The sequence below is a fragment of the Argopecten irradians genome, chromosome 16 (assembly GCF_041381155.1).
Source record: "Argopecten irradians isolate NY chromosome 16, Ai_NY, whole genome shotgun sequence".
NCBI classification, from domain to species: Eukaryota; Metazoa; Mollusca; class Bivalvia; order Pectinida; family Pectinidae; genus Argopecten; species Argopecten irradians.
In genome coordinates this window covers 33,459,183-33,478,992 of record NC_091149.1, presented here as the reverse complement: position 1 = coordinate 33,478,992, position 19,810 = coordinate 33,459,183, and the positions used below count along the sequence as shown (strand labels likewise).

Here is a 19,810-nt window from a genome sequence, read left to right as displayed (position 1 = left end):
AGAGACCGCAGAGAGGAAGTTGTTCTCTCTCGGCTCCGAACTGGACACACATATTTTACACATTCCTATCTATTGAGAGGGGAGGATCATCCCACATGCCATGCATGTGATTCTCCTCTCACAGTGGAACATATTTTAGTGCACTGTATTGATTTTAAGCACATACGAGATAAGTACTACGATGTCTCCGACATGTACACTTTGTTTCATGCCGTGAGACATAATCATATTTTTAATTATCTCAAAGAAATCGGTATTTTAAACAAAATATGAACGTTTTCTCATCATATCGTCGTATCAACTCAACATTTCATCGTTTCATCAACTTTGTGTATGAGTTTTCTCATGTGTTTTAGCCAAAACTATTTTATCCAATGCAAACTTTTTTTTATCAAATAAACGTTTACAATCTGTGTTTTAGTCCTTACTTGCCTTTTCTTACCCTGATCTTTTATCCTGATATTAATGCATGACTTGTAGTTTGGCCCTAAATGACCTTAGTTGTCGATGGGCCGTAAAACTGAAACAAACAAACAAACAAATCATTTGGGGCAGAATAAAGGCCCCTAATCCACTAGAGTGTTGCATGATTTAGAGGTTGATGATACTGCTTTGGGGAAACTCGCTACATCTTCCTCAGATAAACAACAGAAATGAAATAGAAATGATTAGATTTTAATTTGAATTTATTTTGGCCTTTTATTTCCGATTATTAATAAATAATTCAATTTTGCTTGTTACGAGCATTTTCATTGGTTTAAAAATTTACTTTATCAGCCCATAAAGGTATAAATGGCGTCGCCGTTTGTGACGTTGCTTCTGATTGGCTGAGATGACGGCGTAATGATTTCATAGACAAAAGAGTCCCAGAATGAATTTTGAGTATTGAAGAGATCATCTTTAGTAATTTGAATTATAAGGATTAATTTGAATAGATTTTTTATGTTATGGAGATATAACACAAAAATCTGAGTGTACTCTCATCATAAACCGCTTCGCGGTTTATTTATAGTACACTCAGATTTTTGTGTTATATCTCCATAACATAAAAAATCTATTCAAGTTAATCCTTAAACAAGCTTTATACCGTTTATGCCTCATTATGACATCCTTTCTGTTCCTAGACTATCTTTATTCTCTCAAAACTTCAAGATTCAGCAACAGGGAATAACCCATATACAGTAATGGTTATGATTATCTCCCTTAGACCGTACAGTATGTAATTTACCTGCACCCATATATCCATATACACAACAAGAGAAATTTTGCTGTATTCTCCCAATTTTATGTAAATGTTTTTTCCAAATAAAAAACAACTCATAAAAAATGTTTCAAGAAAGATAAAATGTAGTGGTGTTTTCCCAATTTAGAAAGGTAGAGAATTAATTGAGTAAGAGAATCACTAGTAACAGGTAGAACTGTCATCTTGTATACATGTTCATCCTCGATACTCCAGGATTTCCGATCACTAATGATGTCTACACCCCTGGACTATCTCTAAATAAAACTGGAGGCAACAGTAGAGAACAGGTATTTTAGTCCTTTGATGTACATCAAAAGAGCCCTAATGGTACACTGTGGTTGACTGTGTGGCTTAAACTGGCTTTGATGTTAAGTGTCACTCTCTCTGTAGTCTTCAAAGGAAATCTTTGCTGACCTGTGATTGGTCAAATGTTTTCCTCTGAGCTGCCTTCAATTTTACTCTGAGATAGTCCAGGGGTGTAGATATATATCGTAAGTGATCGGAGCCTGGAGTATCGAGGATGATACATGTTAAAAGTGGATATTGGCTGTGATCCCATTGTACAAATCATTAGAATGTTATTTAGTATTACAAACATAGTAATAATTGCATTCTGATTTCTCTTTAATTCTATTTGATAATAATTGGCTGTAATTATAAAAAGAGTTACTCCCCCTTATCTGAGAATGTCTGATCAAACATGCATGGACGATTTCAACATTTTTTTTCTGTTGACATCACTACAATGATTAATCATCAGTGTTTGTTTAATTTTTCACTGAATAAAAATATTTTGTTAAATTTAACGAATATTTATATATAATATATTTTACTGTTACTGCAACTGTTACCATCAAACTATGTGATTTCTTCATTTTAGCCCATATAATAAAAGATATCTGACTATCAGAAGTTCAAATATATTGATAGTTTAAACATACTCTTGATGTTTTTATGGATCCACTTGTTGAAATTGTCATTAATTGATACTTGACGTTAATTGTTTTCACCACATGTCATTTGGACTAGTAAACCCCAAAATTTTATCATTCTGACTTTTTATTCACTAGTCCAAATTAAATATTACCAGTTTTGCTTCACTTTCAATTTTTGACCAAAATTATAGTCTGGATGTGTTTTTCACAAACTGATGCATCCAGAGCGAATGCAATCAAAATGTGTTGAAAATGTAAATAAAGTATTTTCCGATTTTAATCAGGTGAGGAGCCATTGGACTACGTACATATACATGTAGTTAATTGCAATTGACACTATAATCTGACTGTAAAATTACTAGTCGTGGGCATCTGACTAGTGCTTCAATCGCAGACTGATTGATAGATTTGGAAGGCATGTACAGATCCTCAATTATAGTATGATGTGTACGGTTACAGATAGTTCTACAGAAACTTGTAAGGCAGCCTCGATCTAGGCTCATTCCTTCATTTTCTCTCAGTATCAGGGAAAGGATAAAAGAAAATTTATTTTTGTTTACTATAAATAATTATTTAAGTTATTTCATGTTCAGAAAATGATATACATATATTCATGATAATGAAAAGCTTATTCAAGCAAAAACAACCTGAATGATTTTATGACTCTACTTTCAAAGTAGATAGAGAGGGGAACATAGACAATAATAATGTTTTATACTTCAACATTGTCACATGCTCTAAATTCATGGAAAGGTATGGTGTTGTTATAGTGTAATTGATCATGAACTTATGAAATTGTTTTTTTTTTCGTGATAATGTTTTAAATACCGTAAACATCTATACAGCTATACAGATAAACTGATATTTGTCTATATCAAGGCCATCAGGGAACATAATGATAGAACATATCAGTATTTAAACATTTTTCATATTTCTTATTGGTTTTGTAGTTTAATGTTGAAATGATTTGAAAACTTATGATTTTTTTTTTATATTTTTTGTAGCTGAAAGCCCAGTATGATTGTCAGCATGTCCAGATATTTTACATTGATCCTGAAGGGGATTATGTAAGTTTTCCTGTGATTTTATCACTTTAATCTGTGTCAAATTACATTCTGTGTAATATCTTTGAATTAAAGAGAGGGACCATTTAACCTATAAATTCTCTTGATTCACACTATATTTTATACTATTTTCTCTTTATGGCCGCCAACATTTTTGTCGAACGAAATGTTTGAATTTAAAAAAGAAAAAAGAAAAAAAAATGTAATTAAGGTACCTCTCTATATTCACAGGTTGCCTTCTGTAGTCAAGAGGAATTGGAGGAAGCCATTCGTGTAAGTATTTTTTGTCAATTGAACAACACCAAACTTTGCTCAAGAAAACATGATCATAAAAACAAAATTTCACTGATAAATGTTTCCTATCTTTTGTGACAGTGTGTTTTTATTATGTACAGTAAATTGGATACCAAGGTTTCTGACAGGAAGAACATATAACTAAATATGATCCTCCGTTCAATCACACAAGATAAATATTTCCTTATTCTGTAATGGGTTAACAAGTATACACTTTAGTGTTAATCGAATGAAATGGAATGCTGCAGTCATCTCATCCATAAGTGCCCAACAGCTTGTTACTGAATAAAAGTGGGGTGATTCCAGGAATTTGCTTGTTTTTTCATGGTTTTTGTGATGTTTTCTTTTTTTAAGGTAAAATTATCGAATGAATATTATTTTCCTTGTTTTTCAGATCTCCGACCATTTTTCCAAAACCTTACATCTGATAGTACGAGACCTTGGATCTGACAGTGAACCTGAAAGGATCACTCCTGCAGAAACACCGGCCAACCAAACAGACACGCCTGATACTAGGGATACAGAGTCAAAGGTCAAGGGTGAAGAGACACAGGTCAAAGATGAAGGGTCAAATGTGGATGGGAAAGTGAAAGAAACAATTATACATGTAGACGATGCTACTGGGGAAACAACAGAAACGACCCGAGTGGAGGTTTCTTTGGACACAATTTTGGAAATGTATGTTTCTGGTTCCAACAATCTTACAGATAATAAAATAAAAAGATAATTAATACACATTAATCTTAAAGACATATTAAAATCAAGCTTATTGTATTGATAGGTTCAATAATAATAAAATTTCCATGAATTTTGTAGAATTGTCTGATCAAAAATGCAATAACGAAACATATTGACTTAACAAAATGTTGGTGTTTTAACAATCATGTTGTGGCACTTTGAGGAAAGGAATACATTTGTAACATTGGTATCTTAGGGCAAAAGACTATCACACGAGACCTTATTACAGCATGCATAGTAAATATTATAAAGAATGACTATATAAGCTCAAAACATTATCAATGTACAAGACATTTAAATTGGTTATTGAGGAAGTTACAAACATAGAAAATAAATAAATGAATCTGTTGGTTGTCATAAATAAGGAAAGATTTTGTAATTTTATTTTAACAGGATAGGAAAGGCTCCACCACCACAACAGGATGTTGTCGACGAGACAGGGGAGACAACTCCCCTACTTCCTGCAGAAGATAAACCTCGACCTTCATATAGAAAGGTAAACAATAGAACGATACCCTGCATGTATCGCTATACGATAATTCCAAAATTGTGCATGAAGTTTGTGTTTGATTTACACAAAAGTACAAACTTATATATGTTTATCACATAACTGACCTGTCCAGCCATGTCATAAGTATTGTTAGACACTTTTGTAATAACACTATAATGGCATCGCATGTCAGTTTTTCTATCTACTCTTTTACACGATTTTCTAGAGACCAACTAAATATACTTATTACATGCATCTTTCAGAAATCTTGACGAGGAATGAAAACTAAGTTATAATCATGAATTTCTTATAAATGTGTTTTACTGTATAATATCATGTACATGATGTTGCATGATTAACTGAGTATACAGAAGAGTCACATCCGAGCTGGATTTCTTCTATTTTATATAGAGACAAAACTAAAAGTTTCACTTATATATAGAATGAACAGAATCTTACACTTGTGACTGTGTAATATGAAATTTAAAATAAGTTCAATAATTTGATATGCCAACAGAGCTTTAGGATATCAAATTATTTTGATTTGGCATATAAATACTCGCCTAAAGGCTTGTGGCATATCAAATTATTGAACTTGTTTTATAAATTTCATATTACATAGCCACTCATATAAGATCCTCTATTTGAAATGTTTACAATTCAGACAAAACTTGAATGCTTTCTTCAAGAAAAAATTCTCCTTGTAATAGAAAACATGTAATTTGTACTTGATGAACGTTTGGTTAAGATTCTGATTTTCCTCAGATGGAAAACAAGATCAAGACAAAGAAGCTGATGAAGGAATCACGTAAAATGACACAGAGCGCTGACCGCGGGGCAAAACCCAAAAAATTGACCCTTGACCTTGAGTCTGGGGAGTCAGACGAGGTCGCGATGCCATATTCTGTTTTTGTCAAGTTCATGCAACAAGTAAGTACTGTTGGTAGTTGTGGTCTGTTTATTGTGTGAATCTGTTGGAGGGAATTATAGTGTAATCCATGTTTTTTGTGTGAACCTGTTGGAGGGAATGTATAATGTAATCCATGTTTTTTGTGTGAATCTGTTTTAGGGAATGTATAATGTAATCCATGTTTTTTGTGTGAATCTGTTGGAGGGAATGTATAATGTAATCCATGTTTTTTGTGTGAATCTGTTGGAGGGAATGTATAATGTAATCCATGTTTTTTGTGTGAATCTGTTGGAGGGAATGTATAATGTAATCCATGTTTTTTGTGTGAATCTGTTGGAGGGAATGTATAGTGTAATCCATGTTTTTTTGTGTGGTGAATCTGTTGGAGGGAATGTATAATGTAATCCATGTTTTTTGTTGCCAACTGTGACAATATTGTCACAAATCATACAGTGTCTCAATTTCAAAGGAAGACAGGAAAATCTATCTCTTACCAATAATTCTTGTATGGTAATTGTAAACTGTTTTTATGTCCCTACTATAAAGTAGAAGACATTTAATGTCACTTTTGTCTTTACTTTTGCTATTTTTGAAGTCCTGATTGACATAGGTTTATTTTCTATTTAGCTGAAGACAGAGCTGAGGACAGAAATAGTGAAGGACGTCACAAAAAAGACAGTTCGTCACGTCCTGAAGGGGCTAGATGGTGCTGTGATCCAGTCAGTGAAGGGGCCTGAGGGAGTCAACTCTCCTGTATCACCACCAACAGGCAATCTAGGGGAGACAACTAAAACAGAAATGCCTTCCAGTCATCGTAAGTATTAACTCAATGTTATAAAATTGCTTTATTAGACTAGTACTAAAATAGCAGTTAAATTTCCCGATTTACTGTTTGAGACTATGAGCAGCGGTTATTTTCACAGCTATGTACTACCACGAGGGCATTGTCTGTAACTTCTGTGAGCAGTTCTAATTAATACTTAATTACGATATAAATCATAAAATCAGTAAAATTCTACTTGTTTTCTGTGACAGCTATGTAAAATTCTACCACGAGGGCATTGTCTGTAACATTGTCTGTAACTTCTGTGAGAGGACTATTGTCGGGGTGAGGTACAAATGCTGGTAAGTTCTCTATCAACAAATACTTGTCTGAAAAATTAACATGTAAAGTAGGGCAAACTGATTAAAAACAAATGGAGTTTGGCTTATTGAACTAGTACACTTGAAATGAAAAAAAAATGATAAATATCTCACTATTTTAAAATATAATGGATATTAAAAATCAAATGAGAGTGAGACATTTTGATGAACATATTACCACTATATATAGCTAGGTTTTAGTTATTTTGCATTTCACAAAGATAATCTTATCCATAATAAACCAAATCAAATTGTAAAAAACATTCAAGTACAGTCAGACTGTCTATATAGACCACCCAAGGGGCAGAGGACACACTGTCTATATAGACCACCCAAGGGGCAGAGGACACACTGTCTATATAGACCACCCAAGGGACAGAGGACACACTGTCTATATAGACCACCCAAGGGACAGAGGACACACTGTCTATATAGACCACCCAAGGGACAGAGGACACACTGTCTATATAGACCACCCAAGGGACAGAGGACACACTGTCTATATAGACCACCCAAGGGACAGAGGACACACTGTCTATATAGACCACCCAGAGGACACACTGTCTATATAGACCACCCAAGGGACAGAGGACACACTGTCTATATAGACCACCCAAGGGACAGAGGACACACTGTCTATATAGACCACCCAGGGACAGAGGACACACTGTCTATATAGACCACCCAAGGGACAGAGGACACACTGTCTATATAGACCACCCAATGGGCAGAGGACACACTGTCTATATAGACCACCCAAGGGGCAGAGGACACACTGTCTATATAGACCACCCAAGGGGCAGAGGACACACTGTCTATATAGACCACCCAGAAAGGACACACTGTCTATATAGACCACCCAAGGGACAGAGGACACACTGTCTATATAGACCACCCAAGGGACAGAGGACACACTGTCTATATAGACCACCCAAGGGACAGAGGACACACTGTCTATATAGACCACTCAAGGGACAGAGGACACACTGTCTATATAGACCACCCAAGGGACAGAGGACACACTGTCTATATAGACCACCCAAGGGACAGAGGACACACTGTCTATATAGACCACCCAAGGGACAGAGGACACACTGTCTATATAGACCACCCAGGGACAGAGGACACACTGTCTATATAGACCACCCAGAGGACACACTGTCTATATAGACCACCCAAGGGACAGAGGACACACTGTCTATATAGACCACCCAGAGGACACACTGTCTATATAGACCACCCAAGGGACAGAGGACACACTGTCTATATAGACCACCCAAGGGACAGAGGACACACTGTCTATATAGACCACCCAAGGGACAGAGGACACACTGTCTATATAGACCACCCAAGGGACAGAGGACACACTGTCTATATAGACCACCCAAGGGACAGAGGACACACTGTCTATATAGACCACCCAAGGGACAGAGGACACACTGTCTATATAGACCACCCAAGGGACAGAGGACACACTGTCTATATAGACCACCCAAGGGACAGAGGACACACTGTCTATATAGACCACCCAAGGGACAGAGGACACACTGTCTATATAGACCACCCAATGGGCAGAGGACACACTGTCTATATAGACCACCCAAGGGACAGAGGACACACTGTCTATATAGACCACCCAAGGGACAGAGGACACACTGTCTATATAGACCACCCAAGGGACAGAGGACACACTGTCTATATAGACCACCCAAGGGACAGAGGACACACTGTCTATATAGACCACCCAAGGGACAGAGGACACACTGTCTATATAGACCACCCAAGGGACAGAGGACACACTGTCTATATAGACCACCCAAGGGACAGAGGACACACTGTCTATATAGACCACCCAAGGGACAGAGGACACACTGTCTATATAGACCACCCAGAGGACACACTGTCTATAGACCACCCAGAGGACACACTGTCTATATAGACCACCCAAGGGACAGAGGACACACTGTCTATATAGACCACCCAAGGGACAGAGGACACACTGTCTATATAGACCACCCAGAGGACACACTGTCTATATAGACCACCCAAGGGACAGAGGACACACTGTCTATATAGACCACCCAAGGGACAGAGGACACACTGTCTATATAGACCACCCAAGGGACAGAGGACACACTGTCTATATAGACCACCCAAGGGACAGAGGACACACTGTCTATATAGACCACCCAAGGGACAGAGGACACACTGTCTATATAGACCACCCAAGGGACAGAGGACACACTGTCTATATAGACCACCCAAGGGACAGAGGACACACTGTCTATATAGACCACCCAGAGAGACACACTGTCTATATAGACCACCCAAGGGACAGAGGACACACTGTCTATATAGACCACCCAAGGGACAGAGGACACACTGTCTATATAGACCACCCAAGGGACAGAGGACACACTGTCTATATAGACCACCCAAGGGACAGAGGACACACTGTCTATATAGACCACCCAAGGGACAGAGGACACACTGTCTATATAGACCACCCAAGGGACAGAGGACACACTGTCTATATAGACCACCCAAGGGACAGAGGACACACTGTCTATATAGACCACCCAAGGGACAGAGGACACACTGTCTATATAGACCACCCAAGGGACAGAGGACACACTGTCTATATAGACCACCCAAGGGACAGAGGACACACTGTCTATATAGACCACCCAAGGGACAGAGGACACACTGTCTATATAGACCACCCAAGGGACAGAGGACACACTGTCTATATAGACCACCCAAGGGACAGAGGACACACTGTCTATATAGACCACCCAAGGGACAGAGGACACACTGTCTATATAGACCACCCAAGGGACAGAGGACACACTGTCTATATAGACCACCCAAGGGACAGAGGACACACTGTCTATATAGACCACCCAAGGGACAGAGGACACACTGTCTATATAGACCACCCAAGGGACAGAGGACACACTGTCTATATAGACCACCCAAGGGGCAGAGGACACACTGTCTATATAGACCACCCAAGGGACAGAGGACACACTGTCTATATAGACCACCCAAGGGACAGAGGACACACTGTCTATATAGACCACCCAAGGGACAGAGGACACACTGTCTATATAGACCACCCAAGGGACAGAGGACACACTGTCTATATAGACCACCCAAGGGACAGAGGACACACTGTCTATATAGACCACCCAATGGGCAGAGGACACACTGTCTATATAGACCACCCAAGGGACAGAGGACACACTGTCTATATAGACCACCCAAGGGACAGAGGACACACTGTCTATATAGACCACCCAAGGGACAGAGGACACACTGTCTATATAGACCACCCAAGGACAGAGGACACACTGTCTATATAGACCACCCAAGGGACAGAGGACACACTGTCTATATAGACCACCCAAGGACAGAGGACACACTGTCTATATAGACCACCCAAGGACAGAGGACACACTGTCTATATAGACCACCCAAGGGACAGAGGACACACTGTCTATATAGACCACCCAAGGACAGAGGACACACTGTCTATATAGACCACCCAAGGGACAGAGACACACTGTCTATATAGACCACCCAAGGGACAGAGGACACACTGTCTATATAGACCACCCAAGGCAGAGGACACACTGTCTATATAGACCACCCAAGGGACAGAGGACACACTGTCTATATAGACCACCCAAGGGACAGAGGACACACTGTCTATATAGACCACCCAGAGACACACTAATAGACAGAGGACACACTGTCTATATAGACCACCCAAGGGACAGGACACATGTCTATATAGACCACCCAAGGGACAGAGGACACACTGTCTATATAGACCACCCAAGGGCAGAGGACACACTGTCTATATAGACCACCCAAGGGACAGAGGACACACTGTCTATATAGACCACCCAATGGGCAGAGGACACACTGTCTATATAGACCACCCAAGGGACAGAGGACACACTGTCTATATAGACCACCCAATGGGCAGAGGACACACTGTCTATATAGACCACCCAATGGGCAGAGGACACACTGTCTATATAGACCACCCAAGGGACAGAGGACACACTGTCTATATAGACCACCCAAGGGACAGAGGACACACTGTCTATATAGACCACCCAAGGCAGAGACCCTGACACCCGGCAGAGGACACATTGTCTATATAGACCACCCAATGGGCAGAGGACACACTGTCTATATAGACCACCCAATGGGCAGAGGACACGCTGTCTATATAGACCACCCAGAGGACACACTGTCTATATAGACCACCCAAGGGACAGAGGACACACTGTCTATATAGACCACCCAATGGGCAGAGGACACATTGTCTATATAGACCACCCAATGGGCAGAGGACACACTGTCTATATAGACCACCCAATGGGCAGAGGACACATTGTCTATATAGACCACCCAATGGGCAGAGGACACACTGTCTTTATAACCAGGTTGAATTTGTATTGAAATTGGTCATTTGTGATCCTAGATAAGAAGTCTTATTAAGAAGTTGGTCATAATACAGAGGTGGTCTTAATACAGAGGTGGTCTTAATATAGAGGTGGTCTTAATACAGAGGTGGTCATAATACAGAGGTGGTCTTAATACAGAGGTGGTCTTAATACAGAGGTGGTCTTAATACAGAGGTGGTCATAATACAGAGGTGGTGGTCTTAATACAGAGGTGGTCTTAATACAGAGGTGGTTGCTAAGGTAGGTTACAGTAATAAAAGTATCTTTTCCCCTTTTTTTCAGTAACTGTGTCGATTACGATCTCTGTGAAGAGTGTGAAGCAGTGAATGGAATACACGACCCAGATCACGTTTTTCTGAAGCTCCGTAAGCCAATTAAAGTCCGTCTCTCCTCCCCACTGCTAAAGACAGGCTTTTATCATCAGAGAGAGGAAACTCTGCCAGAAGAAATACTCACAGAGTCAAAGGTCAACCAGGACTGCATAACACAGCTTCTGCAGTCCAAGTTTGATAAGTAGGTATTTTATATTGCACAGTTTGGGTACTAAACTTATTCTGTAAAAGTGTGTGCTATTTTACACAAAAATGTAACTAGTGTAAGAGTTATCTCCCATCATGATATTTAGCTTCATACATGCATGCCTCCTATTTTCAATAAGCTAGCTATCCCATCACTTATGATCGACAGTTACACTAGTGAATGCAATACCATAACAAAAAAAAAAACACTTTGGATCTTTTGAGATGAGGAAAAATTATTAAATTAAAAAAAAACCTAACCTTTGAAAACTTTGATAACAAATAGACAAGAAATAAAGAAGGATGAACAGGTATAATGGTTGTTTATCATTACTTATAGAAGATAAATATATTTGTAGGATACAGGAGAAAACTGATAGGAGATAAACATATTTGTAGGATACAGGAGAAAACTGATAGAAGATTAATATATTTGTAGGATACAGGGGAAAACTGATAGGAGATCAATGTATTTGTAGGATACAGGAGAAAACTGATAGAAGATAAACATATTTGTAGGATACAGGAGAAAACTGATAGAAGATTAATATATTTGTAGGATACAGGAGAAAACTGATAGAAGATTAATATATTTGTAGGATACAGGAGAAAACTGATAGAAGATTAATATATTTGTAGGATACAGGAGAAAACTGATAGAAGATTAATATATTTATAGCATACAGGAGAAAACAGCTCATAAACAGTAGAGTTATAATGGTTGTTTGCCATTATTGATAGAAGATTAATTAATTTGTAGGATACAGGAGAAAACTGATAGAAGATTAATATATTTGTAGGATACAGGAGAAAACTGATAGAAAATTAATATATATATGCATATTACAGGAGAAAACTGATAGAAGATTAATACATTTGTAGGATACAGGAGAAAACTGATAGAAGATTAATATATTTGTAGGATACAGGAGAAAACTGATAGAAGATTAATATATTTGTAGGATACAGGAGAAAACTGATAGAAGATTAATATATTTGTAGGATACAGGAGAAAACTGATAGAAGATTAATATATTTGTAGGATACAGGAGAAAACAGCCCGTAAACAGGAGAGGCTGAGAAGGAAGGAGGAGAAACTGCTGCACAAACAACGCAGGAAGGAGGAACTCCTCAAACGAAGACTTGACACACAGCGTGACGAACCACTGAAGCGTGAAAGACTGGAGGTGCCGCTTAAGAGGTAGTTATTAACCAACAATTATATGTATGTATTACAGGTAGCAGTCATCCTTATAGTTAGAAAGATAATAAAGACATCTGATGAAGGAAAGTGTACATGTTCATTTTAATGGTTATTCTCAACAAGACTGCAGATAAAAATAAAGAAAGATCAGGCTTTGTAGAAAGTGAGGGAATCTGCATTTGAAACGAACGTGTTCACTTTGAGCAATGTGAATATGTATTCTATAAAACTATACTGTTAGAAATCTGAAAAAATATCCATGTTACAGACGTGTGTGTTAGGGGCAGTCATGTGTTCTGTGAATTACACTGTTATAAACTTTCATATTACGTACAGTATGATTTGACTATCGCTTGTCTAAATATGTAGTCTGTAAATTAGGAATTGTTCAAATATAATGTGACTATTGCTTGTCTAAATATGTACTGTAAATTAGAAATTGTTCAAATATAATGTGACTATTGCTTGTCTAAATATGTTGTCTGTAAATTAGAAATTGTTCAAATATAATGTGACTATTGCTTGTCTTAATATGTAGTCTGTAAATTAGAAATTGTTCAAATATAATGTGACTATTGCTTGTCTTAATATGTAGTCTGTAAATTAGAAATTGTTCAAATATAATGTGACTATTGCTTGTCTTAATATGTAGTCTGTAAATTAGAAATTGTTCAAATATGTAGTCTGTAATGTGACTAAATGTTGCTTGTCTTAAATATGTAGTCTGTAGGTTAGAAATTGTTCAAATATAATGTGACTATTGCTTGTTTAAATATGTAAGTCTGTAGATTAGAAATTTGTTACAAATATAATGTGACTATTGCTTGTCTTATATGTAAGTTCTGTTCAAATATAAATGTGACAAATATGTTGTCCTAGTATATATAAATTTGTATGTTAACAGACATGTGGGCTATGATGCGGCCTTTCTATATGACGTGACTATCCCCTGTATATATAAATATGTTGTATGTTTAACAGACATGTGGGCTATGATGCGGCCTTTCTATATGATCTGACTATCCCCTGTATATATAAATATGTTGTATGTTAACAGACATGTGGGGCTATGATGCGGCCTTTCTATATGATCTGACTATCCCCTGTATATATAAATATGTTGTATGTTAACAGACATGTGGGCTATGATGCGCCTTTCTATATGATCTGACTATCCCCTGTATATATAAATATGTTGTATGTTAACAGACATGTGGGCTATGATGCGGCCTTTCTATATGACGTGACTATCCCCTGTATATATAAATATGTTGTATGTTAACAGACATGTGGGCTATGATGCGGCCTTTCTATATGATCTGACTATCCCCTGTATATATATATATATATGTTGTATGTTAACAGACATGTGGGCTATGATGCGGCCTTTCTATATGATCTGACTATCCCCTGTATATATAAATTTGTATGTTAACAGACATGTGGGCTATGATGCAGCCTTTCTATATGATCTGACTATCCCCTGTATATATAAATATGTTGTATGTTAACAGACATGTGGGCTATGATGCAGCCTTTCTATATGACTGACTATCCCCTGTATATATAAATATGTTGTATGTTAACAGACATGTGGGCTATGATGCGGCCTTTCTATATGATCTGACTATCCCCTGTATATATAAATATATGTTGTATGTTAACAGACATGTGGGCTATGATGCGGCCTTTCTATATGATCTGACTATCCCCTGTATATATAAATTTGTATGTTAACAGACATGTGGGCTATGATGCGGCCTTTCTATATGATCTGACTATCCCCTGTATATATATAAATATGTTGTATGTTAACAGACATGTGGGCTATGATGCAGCCTTTCTATATGATCTGACTATCCCCTGTATATATAAATATGTTGTATGTTAACAGACATGTGGGCTATGATGCAGCCTTTCTATATGATCTGACTATCCCCTTATATATATAAATATGTTGTATGTTAACAGACATGTGGGCTATGATGCAGCCTTTCTATATGATCTGACTATCCCCTGTATATATAAATATGTTGTATGTTAACAGACATGTGGGCTATGATGCAGCCTTTCTATATGATGATATCCCCTGTATATATAAAATATGTACTATCCCCTGTATATATAAATATGTTGTATGTTAACAGACATGTGGGCTATGATGCAGCCTTTCTATATGATCTGACTATCCCCCTGTATATATAATATTTGTATGTTAACAGACATGTGGGCTATGATGCAGCCTTTCTATATGATCTGACTATCCCCTTATAAATAAATATGTTGTAAATGTTAACAGACATGTGGGCTATGATGCGGCCTTTCTATATGATCTGACTATCCCCTGTATATATATAAATATGTGTATATGTGGGCTATGATGCGGCCTTTCTACTATCCCCTGTATATATAAATATAGTTTAAGTGTTAACGAACCAAGTGACTATCCCCTGTATAATAAATATGTTGTATGTTTAACAGACATGTGGGCTATGATGCAGCCCTTTCTATATGATCTGACTATCCCCTGTAATATATATAAATATGTTGTATGTTAACAGACATGTGGGCTATGATGCGGCCTTTCTATATGATACTGACTATCCCCTGATATATAAATATGTTGTATGTTAACAGACATGGTGGGCTATGATGCGGCCATTTCATATGATTCTGACTATCCCCTGTATATATAAAATAATGTTGTATGTTAACAGACATGTGGGCTATGATGCGGCCTTTCTATATGATCTGACTATCCCCTGTATATATATAAAATATGTTTTGTATGTTTAACAGACATGTGGGCTATGATGCGGCCTTTCATATATGATCTGACTATCCCCTTGTATATATATAATATATGTTGTATGTTAACAGACATGTGGGCTATGATTGCAGCCTTATCTATATGATCTGACTATCCCCTGTATATAAATAATAATATGTTGTACTGTTAACAGACATGTGGGTACGCCCTGCTATGATGCGGCCCATTCTATATGATCTGACTATCCCCTGTATATATATAAATATGTTGTATGTTAACAGACATGTGGGCTATGATGCGGCCTTTCTATATGGATCTGACTATCCCCCTGATATATATTAAAATATGTTGTAATGTTAACAGACATGGGGTTGCAGCCTTTCTATATGATCAGACATGTGGGCTATGATGCTATATGATGCTATCCCCTGTATATATATAAATATGTTGTATGTTAACAGACATGTGGGCTATGATGCAGCCTTTCTATATGATCTTTCTATATATAAATATTGTTGTATCTGTGGGCTATGATGCAGCCTTTCTATATGACTACTATCCCTGTATATATAAATATGTTGTATGTTAACAGACATGTGGGCTATGATGCGGCCTTTCTATATGATCTGACTATCCCCTGTATATATATATATATATGTTGTATGTTAACAGACATGTGGGCTATGATGCGGCCTTTCTATATGATCTGACTATCCCCTGTATATATATATATATATGTTGTATGTTAACAGACATGTGGGCTATGATGCAGCCTTTCTATATGACGTGACTATCCCTGATGAGACTAAAGTCCAGCCTGGTACTAAACTCCTGAAGACATGGCGCATGAAGAATACTGGCAATCGCACCTGGAATGAAGCCACAAAGGTTTGTATTATACTAATATAAAAGTAGTATCCCATAATATCATGGATTATCTGTGGGTAGGTTTTCAAGGTTTGGAACTTTTAAATCATTTTCTGGATAGAAATGTTGATGGTTAGCCAGTGGAACAACAATATAATAATAATGTATAAAACATCATGCATTGTTTTTATATTTATGTTTTCAAAGCTACCACCAAAACATTGAAAAACAGAAATTTCATGTTATGCACAGTACTTCAGTCACTTTTGTGTGAAATATCAAGATGGATTACACCTTATCACTGGAAGCCATTATAATGAAGCGTATGGGAGAATAAAGTTAAAATGGTTGTTTAATTGACCAAATTGATTTTTGTTTTATAAATTTTGATATCATCATCATATCTTTTTTTATGAATCCATAAGTTTAAATATGTTTCAGTTTGTTGTTTGGACAACCGTCATGATCAAACTTTTTAATTACAAAATTGAACCATAAATTGGTTTCATTCCTAACTTGATTCTATACCTGATATTGTGACAATTTACTTACAAGTTTACCAAACAAATGATTGATAACCTTGTCCTCAGCTTCACCTGGTGTACGGATCATTCCCTGCCCTCAACAGACACCATGATATCAACGTCCCCGCCCTCGTCCCCGGGGGTGAAGCCGATATCTCTGTGGAGCTCGTGGCCCCAGAGAGACCAGGTAGATATCACTCTTGCTTGCAAAACAAAAAATCCTTATAGGATATAAAATTATCTCGGATCTCTTTACCATATTTCATTTTCCTTTGAGAGGGAAGTACCACAGTCTAGTTAAAATTAGACTTGTTATATTCCGTTCCACTAATATACTATGTATGTTACACTCACATACAAGATCTAACAACTCCCTGTTCAGGGTCATGCTGAGGTATGTTCCGAGCTGTTCCAGTTCTAGGCCAGAGGTCATGCTGATGTGACCCTAAACAGGACGTTGTTAGATCTTGTATTGGAGGGTAATGTAGAGTATTATAATTGAGCGGAATTTTAATGAGATTGGGAAGTACATGTATTGGAAAAACTCTGTATATGATACATCCCAAAACAACAAATGTAGAAGACCTCTGAACCATTGATATGTTATTTTATTTAACAGGAAAGTACCAAAGCCATTGGAAAATGACCCAGACTGGTAAACAGTTTGGGCACCGTGTGTGGTGTATGATCAATGTGGTACCCAGAGAGGTTCTGGAGCCAACGCGTGAAGATCCACTGAAACTGGTTTGTGAGCGGGACACTGTTCAGAATGAGGCTGAACCCAAGGTAAGAAAGGTCATTGAGAGGTCAGGGAGATTTAGATTTAAGTTGCTAATTCAGCAAAACTAAGGAAAATAGCGAATAATGTGATCAGCTCAATTTAAAAGCCACGATGTGTTTCTCTTTGATAATGAAGTGTTTCTCTTTAACAATCTAGTGCCATAGGCTCGGTTATATCCGCAACAAGGACATTAAGCCCCATCAGTTAACCAATCTTTGATTATGCTGCATATTGTTTATGCCTCGGCCGCATGGAATGGGAGGCCACAGTGTTTCTATGTCTGTCCTGCTGTGCCATGTCCCATTGTGTTTCTATGTCTGTCCTGCTGTGCCATGTCCCATTGTGTTTCAATTTCATATGGATACAGTAGCATTTATGTAACAAGATACAAACATTTTTACATGTCTATGGAGGGGAGGGGGGAAGATACAAACATTTTTACATGTCTATGGAGGGGAGGGGGGAACATACAAACATTTTTACATGTCTATGGAGGGGAGGGGGGAACATACAAACATTTTTACATGTCTATGGAGGGGAGGGGGGAAGAGTTAGTAAAATCGGATCACATCGAGTAGTTAAAACAACATTAACCTTTATAGCCATGATATAAAACTAAGTAGATCATCAGACCAAAGACGTATTGTAGTGGAGATTATACAGACTGAAGTTTGACTTATTGTTGTAGGTGATGGAGAAATCTTGTGAGGACACAGAACATTTCACTGACAGAAAGGAAACAGAGGAATTGTTGACAGTACGAGAGGAGTTTGTCCTTAAAAAAGACATTGACCCGAAAGATGAATATGAAGAGGTCAAAGGTGAAGATGTTGAGGCAGATGAGGCCAAGGTGCCAGAGGTCAGGGATGAAGACAAGGATAAATTGGAGCAGGATCTTAGTACAGCAGCTGCAGCAGTCGCTCAACTGAAACTGGATCAGCAGCCCGAGACCAGTGAAGCGGGACAGGATCTCATGTCCTTCGAGTTACTGAATCTGGCCAACAGGGGGAGCCACAAGGTGTCTCATACTGCAACACCAAACAACACGCCCCTCGGTAATATGATAATGAGGCTTAAATGATGTAATAAATTGACTGTATACTGGTCAAGTGGAATTGTGAGGAGTACAATCATTTTAGAGAAAACACAAGGACTAATTACAAAATGGTGCATTTTATGATAGACTAAATTCAGCCTTGTTGAAGGAATAAATGTACAATATTTTTTTTATTCTGTCATATGATTAACTTAAATTGATTCTGTTTGTAATTAAATTTGACTATATTTACTCAATGCTCTCATGACTCTGTCATTCCTTTTATTTCTGCACGTTAAGGTCAATATAACAAACTTTTTTATATGTATTTTATAGACATAACTCCTCCTAAATCTCCCGCCCCAGAGCTCGAGGACCTGAAGGCTCTTTCAACCAGTAGTAGTGTGGAGGTGGTCAACGCTGAGACGGCCGAGTCAGATACTGATGACCACCTGTCTGGTCAATACGTCCGTGACATCATGGACAACCTTAACGTCCCTAAACTCAGTAAGTATGTAACATCGTGGACAACCTCAACGTCCCTAAACTCAGTAAGTATGTAACATCGTGGACAACCTTAACGTCCCTAAACTCAGTAAGTATGTAACCTCATGGACAACCTCAACGTCCCTAAACTCAGTAAGTATGTAACATCATGGACAACCTCAACGTCCCTAAACTCATTAAGTATGTAACCTCATGGACAACCTCAACACCCCTAAACTCAGTAAGTATATAACACCATGGACAACATCAACGCCCCTAACCTCAATAGGTTTTAGTTTCTAAGTGTTAAAAAGAAGATGTTTAAC

At 37.7% G+C, this 19,810-nt stretch overlaps 1 protein-coding gene across 1 annotated transcript in view; it reads left to right on the top strand.

The window, feature by feature from the left end:
* Nucleotides 1-19,810, top strand: part of LOC138311198 (next to BRCA1 gene 1 protein-like) — a 29,695-nt gene that overhangs the window by 1,562 nt on the left and 8,323 nt on the right. Inside the window, exons 2-16 of the mRNA XM_069252679.1 lie at nucleotides 3,183-3,245; nucleotides 3,474-3,515; nucleotides 3,931-4,214; nucleotides 4,668-4,770; nucleotides 5,530-5,694; nucleotides 6,302-6,488; nucleotides 6,598-6,638; nucleotides 6,768-6,799; nucleotides 11,581-11,811; nucleotides 12,859-13,017; nucleotides 16,543-16,678; nucleotides 17,248-17,368; nucleotides 17,801-17,967; nucleotides 18,651-19,017; nucleotides 19,335-19,505. Coding sequence (XP_069108780.1) covers nucleotides 3,183-3,245; nucleotides 3,474-3,515; nucleotides 3,931-4,214; nucleotides 4,668-4,770; nucleotides 5,530-5,694; nucleotides 6,302-6,488; nucleotides 6,598-6,638; nucleotides 6,768-6,799; nucleotides 11,581-11,811; nucleotides 12,859-13,017; nucleotides 16,543-16,678; nucleotides 17,248-17,368; nucleotides 17,801-17,967; nucleotides 18,651-19,017; nucleotides 19,335-19,505 — 2,269 coding nt within the window. The remainder of the gene's footprint in view (nucleotides 1-3,182; nucleotides 3,246-3,473; nucleotides 3,516-3,930; nucleotides 4,215-4,667; nucleotides 4,771-5,529; nucleotides 5,695-6,301; nucleotides 6,489-6,597; nucleotides 6,639-6,767; nucleotides 6,800-11,580; nucleotides 11,812-12,858; nucleotides 13,018-16,542; nucleotides 16,679-17,247; nucleotides 17,369-17,800; nucleotides 17,968-18,650; nucleotides 19,018-19,334; nucleotides 19,506-19,810) is intronic.